Consider the following 6811-nt stretch of genomic DNA (forward strand, 5'->3'; position numbering starts at 1 on the left):
TCTGCCCAGACACAAGGGGTGAAAGTGGAAGCTTATTAGGGCTTACTTCCTCAGTTGGGCTGGGGAGAGGAAGGGGTACAGCAGACACAGTGTGGGCGGTGCCTGCTGTGGCCAAGACCTGCAGGACGTCACCACAGTCTGAGGCAGATCATGTACTTCCCCACAGGAGTTGGCCTTGCATTGTGGGTCCCTCAGCAGAGCCAAGCAATTCAGGCCCCAGGAAGATGTGGTCAGCGACCCGTGCCTGCTTTTAGCTTGACCCCAGCTTGAGCCTGGGGTCAAGAGCGTAGTGGCCTGTGTCTTCCACCTCTGGCACTTGTGCCAGCTCTTCTACCTTTGGATTCTCAGACCTCAGCCAGCTCATCCCCCTAATGAATTCACAAATGCAGGGTCCTGTCACAAATGTAGGACTTAGAATATTCTTGCCACAGTGACCTCTTGCCTCTCTGTGAGGCCCAGGCTTTTCCCTGGACTCCCTCAGCTGTGTTACACTAGCCCCCTCTGAGTATCTTCACGGCAGTCAACCCCAATCCTCTCCCTGGGGTCCAATCCCAGAAGCCTGAGTTTCAGCACCTAGCCCTCACTCTCTGCAGGTGTGGGTGTGTGAGCAGCTTCTTGACTGGGAAATGCTGTTCAGCAACTATCTCCGTGGTGAATTTTTTCCATTTTGCCTTCTGAGCACCTGTTGCTATGTTCCTCTCTGAGGTTGTAAAGTTCCCCCCTGATCCTACCCATAAAGGTGTTTCCAGGTGTGCAGAAACTTTGCTCCTTCATGACTCCCTCCCAAAGGCACAGATCCCCATCCCGAAGTCCTTTGTCTCTTCTTTTTATCTTTTGCCCTACTTCATTCCTTGAAGATTGGCTTGCCTTTTAAGTCTGGGTTCTTCTGCCAGCTTTCAGCAGGTGTTCTGTAGGAATTGTTCCACATGCAGATGATTTTTTGAGGTATTTGTAGGAGGTGAAGGCAATCTCCCCATCTTATTTGTCCACCATCTTGAAAGTCTCCCTCATACAGTATCCTTTTGCACTTATTTCACTCTAGGACCCTCCAAGTTGCTGCAAATGACAGAATTTCATTCTTTATGACTGAATACTCTTCCATTGTGTGTGTGTGTGTGTGTGTGTGTTTGTGTGTGTACCACATCTTCTTTATCTATTTGTCTATTGGTGGACACTTGGGTGACTTCCATATTTTTGCTACTATAAATAGTGCTGCTCTGAACACTGGGGCACACATATCTCTTCAAGTCAGTGTTTTCTTTTTATTGCTTTTTCTAGATATATACCCAGGAGTGGAATTGCTAGATCATATAATAATTCTATTGTTTATTTTTTGAGGAATCTCCATATTGTTTTCCATGGTGGCTGTACCAATTTATGTTCCCATCAACAGTGTAAAAGTTTTCCCTTTTATCCACATCCTCTCCAACATTTTTTATTTGTAGACTTTTTTATGTTATCCATTCTGACAGATGTGAGGTGATAACTTGTTTTTATTTGCATTTCTCTAACAATTAAAAATGTTGGACATCTTTTCATGTGACTATTGGACATCTGTATGTCTTCTTTGAAAAAATGTCTCTTCAAGTCTTCTACCCATTTTTTAATTAAGCATATCTTTGACCTTTGAATTCATGGAACTCTTAGAAAAATTGCAATTAGTTTGAGGTTTAATGTTGTTTTATATATTGCTTATAAAGCAATGGAGCTTCCCAGGTGGCACTAGTGGTAAAGAACCCACCTGCAAATGCAGGAGACATGAGAGTCATGGATTCGATCACTGAGTCAGGAAGATCCCCTGGAGGAGGGCATGGCAACCCATTCCAAGTTCTTGCCTGGAAAATCCCTATGGACACGGGAGATTAGTGGGCTACAGTCCATAGGGTCAGAAAGACTTGGACACAACTAAAGTGAGTTAGCACATAGCCACGCATAAAGTGATCATTTAATTAGTATTTTTTTTTAAGCCATGCCACATGGCATGCAGGGTCTCAGTTCCCTGACCAGGGACTGAACCCATGCACCCTACATTGGAAGCATGAAGTCTTAATCACTGGACTGCCAGGGAAGTCCCTTAATTATTATTTTCAAATTTAATAGTTGCACAGTTAGATTCTGTATATGATACAATTGACTGTACTGCATCATTATTCCCTAAGCATATTATTTATTGTTATACCTCTGTAGACATAAATCTCTTTCTTAGCATTTCTCTGCCAACAGAACTTCTATTAATTCTCTAAGACCCATCTAAAATATCACTTCCTCTTTGAAACCTTCCCTAATCTTCTAGACAGAAAGAGTCATTCCCTTTTATTTTTCTAAAATGCCTTGCTTGTATGTGGGCTGCATCACTTACTATGGTATGACTTTTAAGTTATTCATATTATTCTATCATTATAGTTGGTATGTTACTATGTACTTCATGGCTATACCTTATTCATTTGTGCCCTCACTGGGCTTAAAACACTACTTATAGTAGATACTCAGATGTGTTGATTCTGATTAATCTTGCAGAATTACTGTAAAGATTAAATGAAATAATATAACTGCCTTAAACAGTGCCTGGTGCTGGTACTCAATAAAGTTTCCCTCCTCTTTCCTCTTCTTTTACTTTTTCCTCTTTTTTCTTTTGCTTCATTTTTCTCAATTCCCTATATATTCTGCCCATAACAAGATAATAGAGATTTCTTTCTTTCATTGCTTACATGTCTCTTCTTCAGGGTACTAACACTTTGTACCTCTCATTTGTTTATGTATTTATTTTAGGTCACTGGCCCTGTTCAAATTAGAGATTCCCTTAAGAGAGCAGACAGAGGTAATATGACATCTCCACCACTCCTGGATGCCAACTCCATGAAGAACCCAGCATTGTTAAATGACATCAAGATTGAGCCCCCAGAAGAACTTCTGGCTAATGATTTCAACTTGCCCCAGGTGGAACCAGTTGACCTCTCCTTTCACAAACCAAAGGCTCCTCTCCAGCCTGCCAGTATGCTGCAATCTCCAATACGTTCTCCCAAGCCACAGCCTGCTTCCCAGACTCTTGTAGTGTCCACTTCAACATCAGACACAGGCAGTTCAGCAAGCATCCGTACTGTTCTGACTCCAGGCTCTATCCTGGCCTCATCTCAGGGCACTGGTGGCCATCAGATCTTACATGTGATTCACACCATCCCCTCAGTCAATCTGCCAAATAAGATGGGTAGCCTGAAGGCCATCCCAGTGGTGGTGCAGTCGCTGCCCATGGTGTATACTACTTTGCCTGCAGATGGGAACCCTGCAGCCATTACAGTCCCACTCATTGGAGGAGATGGCAAAAATGTTGGATCAGGTGAGCATCAATGTGCCCCTTTGCTGAGACTTACCTACCTCAATCTATTCCCTTTTTGAATATTGTATCTCCTATTTATTTTCCAATTACTCTTGTATATAGCTTTAAGAGCAATTTTTCATAAATACTGTTTTCATCATGTTTCTTTGATGCTTACAAATGTACAATGACTCTTTTTAGCCTATGTTTCTCAAACTGTGGTATGCATATCTTTGAGTGAAATACTATATAACTTACTAGAACCTCTATATTTTGATAGTAAGTAATTTAAAATATTTTATTAAAAAGAAAAATATAATATTTGAATAATATTTTAAGATAAGACAGGAACTTCAAAAACACTTTTAAGCTTACTAAGACAACCACCCTTAGGTAGAGGATATGTTTAGTCTCTTATGCCATTGGGAATACTTTGGTAGAAAAGTTGAGCAAGTTTCTCGCCTTACATACATAGCCAGCCTTACCTCCTTGCCTCTCCCAACACTTTAGCTTTTCTCTTCTCTCCAGGTAAAATAGTCTTCTTTGAAATTTTGCCATCTCTCCTGTGTTCCACCTCATTTTGCATCTATCATCCTTCATATTATTTTTTTACATGCCTGTATCACAAGTATATGGGCATTCTTCCCAACTAAATTGTAAATTGCTGGAGGGCAAGACTATCTTATGTTTCTTTGTGCATCTCCAGAAAGCAAAGTGGTAGATAGAAGTTATAACAAGTCATCTGATGAACAAACTCGAAATTTAATGTTACCTTTTACCTACTTTTAAAAGTAAGTTTAGAATTCAGAAAGGTATGTTTATCTCCCTTTCACCACTATCCACCAACCACCCAGTCCCCTTCCTAGAGGAATATCTAATTTGTAATGGGACACGATGGAAGAAAATTATATAGCCTTTTGAAGTGATTCAAGATATTTAGCTTCACCACATCTATAGAATTACAATAAGTTTTAGATGTTCAGCTTTAGGAAAGGCTTTGAGAAATTGGATTATAGTCAGAGGATAAAGATTAAGATGGTGAGAGGACTCAAACTCATGTCAGAGAGGAGCTGATAAATGTTTAGCATTAATTAATAAGACCAAATGGGAGATATGTGGGTAGAAATGACTAGGAATCAGATTTCAGCTCAATGTAAAACAAACAAACAAACAAAATCTTTCTCAGAGTTTTCTACCTTTGAGATTCAATACCTTATTATCACTCCATCACTAAATGTATGATAATAAAGAACATACCAAGCATCAAATTGCTGAGACTCTGTCATGTTCTTCTGAATAAAAATGCTATTATCGACTAGTGGTTAATTGTGGTAATGATAAGTGTTTGTAACAATCTTGTGTCTGACATCTCTTAAGGGGGGAAAATATGGTTATCAATTCTCATGTAGAAAGAGAGCCAAATAAAAATGGTAAATTATTTTTTTTTGTGAGAATATGATGATATTAAGCCAGTTTGGATGGTTTTGATGAGTTTTGAATTGCCCCATAATAACCATCAGAACTATTTTAAATAAACAGAATGCATTTTAAAAGTGTTGTCATTTCAAGCTAAGACCATTAGCACTGTGGTCTCTAAAATGCTATGCTTACACTTTGATTGGGGGCAAAAAGGGATGTTGCAGAAAATATTTGCAGCATAAAAAGAAAGCATCAAATTTTTATTTGTATTTTCTTACCCTTTACATGTTATTTTATTTATTTTCCATAATCTACACATAAGTTTAGGATATAGGTATATTTAGATCATAAACACAGATACACATTCAGAGACACAGACACAGGTGCATACTTACAATGTTTTAGTGAATTATATACAATGTATGGAGATGACTGCACTAAACAAGTACTCCCCACACTCAACTTTGTTGCCATCCTTAAGTTTCTTCTGTATAGAAATTTTGAACATTTCACTAGATCTGAAAGATGGCTGACCACCTGACTAAGTTTTGTTAGGGATCAGAGACACCAGTGTTTGACAATAAATACTTGAGGGCTTCTGCCAACATAGTTGAAAGGGAAGGATGGTAATATATATCAAGCACCTACTCAACACCCATTATGTGTCTCATCTCAATGACTCATTTTCATTTAGGAACACAAAAGCCAAAGGAGATGTTCTCACCTCTGACATGAACCTAGACATTGATCTGAGGACAGCTAGAGAACTATTTAGAGTTTGATTAAACAAACACACATTGAACCTGACTTTTCAGGAGACCCTGTCTTGGGAGCTGGAGATAGAGTTGAATCATACTCAGACCATATCCTAGAGAAACCCACCATCTCACTGTCTTAGAGAAGCTCATTCTAGTGAAAAAGCTCCAGAAAGCTCCTTTCTACACTTCCCTCAAAGGAATTTCTGTATCCTGCTATGCTAAAATTTTAAATGTTTTTTCTCTTCTTTTCATACAAATATACTTCTTTCATTTTTGCTTTTCTTTATTTCTCTATCTTGCTGCTACTTCTAATATTGGCCAAACTGGGAATCCTGAAATGATTAGACTCGTATATTTGTAGCCCACAATGCTCTTTTTATTTGCTTTTAGTTAAAGTTGAACCCACCTCTCTATCTCCACTGGAGATCCCAAGTGACAATGAGGAGAATGCAATTGAGAGTGGATCCTTACAGGGTATTCAAGGACTACAGCAAGAGTAAGTACTTTTATCTCTACTTCAGGTTATTTTCTGTATACATGTGTGTGTCTGTGGTAGCAGTGGAACAGATTCTCAGACACAGTAGTAAGAATTTGAGGACAACAAAATATAGATAAACTGCTTTTTCAGTGAAGGTGTGCTTGTATGCACACATGTGCATGGACATGGATGTTATGACACAGTAATGTTCTAATTGTAGATCATTGATTTTTACCCTTGAAAAATGTACAAATTTCCTATGAAGTACAATTGCATTCTGTTTCTTTCTGTAAGTTTAAAGCAACCTTATCACTGGTTTGCATTTTAGCAACCATGTTGGATGAAAAATACATTTATTTAAACCTAGGAATGAGGCTTATTAGAATGAAATGCTCACACAGTTTGGGAACAGAAACCACCCAAAGAAATATTACCACCTTCTGGGACCTACATTTACTCAGCATAATGGCCTAGTTGAGGGAATTGCTTGAACTATTTCAATTATTCCTTCTGGGAGGCAGGGCTGATATTAAATTTGAATAAATTAAATCCATGTAAGAGGGGATCCCGTTATACATAAATTCACTTATTAGCCTCCACTTTAAAATCATTATTTGGCCCTATCTCTCTTTCTTTGCTCAGACCAGCAGCAATGACACAAATGCAAGAAGAGTCCCTTGACTTGAAGAGAAGACGGATTCACCAATGTGACTTTGCAGGATGCAGCAAAGTGTACACCAAAAGCTCTCACCTGAAAGCCCACCGCAGAATCCATACAGGTCTGCCCACCTCCACCTTAACTACCCCCTGCCACACGCACACCAAATCTCTGAGAGAAAGGAA

General features: G+C 39.1%; 1 protein-coding gene across 2 annotated transcripts in view; it reads left to right on the forward strand.

The window, feature by feature from the left end:
- KLF8 (KLF transcription factor 8) overlaps positions 1-6811 on the forward strand; it is a 347285-nt gene that overhangs the window by 249142 nt on the left and 91332 nt on the right. For both annotated transcript variants that reach the window (XM_002700142.6, XM_010822040.4), the window contains exons 3-5: positions 2770-3334; positions 5881-5986; positions 6611-6747. In XM_002700142.6, coding sequence (XP_002700188.2) covers positions 2770-3334; positions 5881-5986; positions 6611-6747 — 808 coding nt within the window. The remainder of the gene's footprint in view (positions 1-2769; positions 3335-5880; positions 5987-6610; positions 6748-6811) is intronic.

Source organism: Bos taurus, chromosome X, assembly GCF_002263795.3.
Source record: "Bos taurus isolate L1 Dominette 01449 registration number 42190680 breed Hereford chromosome X, ARS-UCD2.0, whole genome shotgun sequence".
NCBI classification, from domain to species: Eukaryota; Metazoa; Chordata; class Mammalia; order Artiodactyla; family Bovidae; genus Bos; species Bos taurus.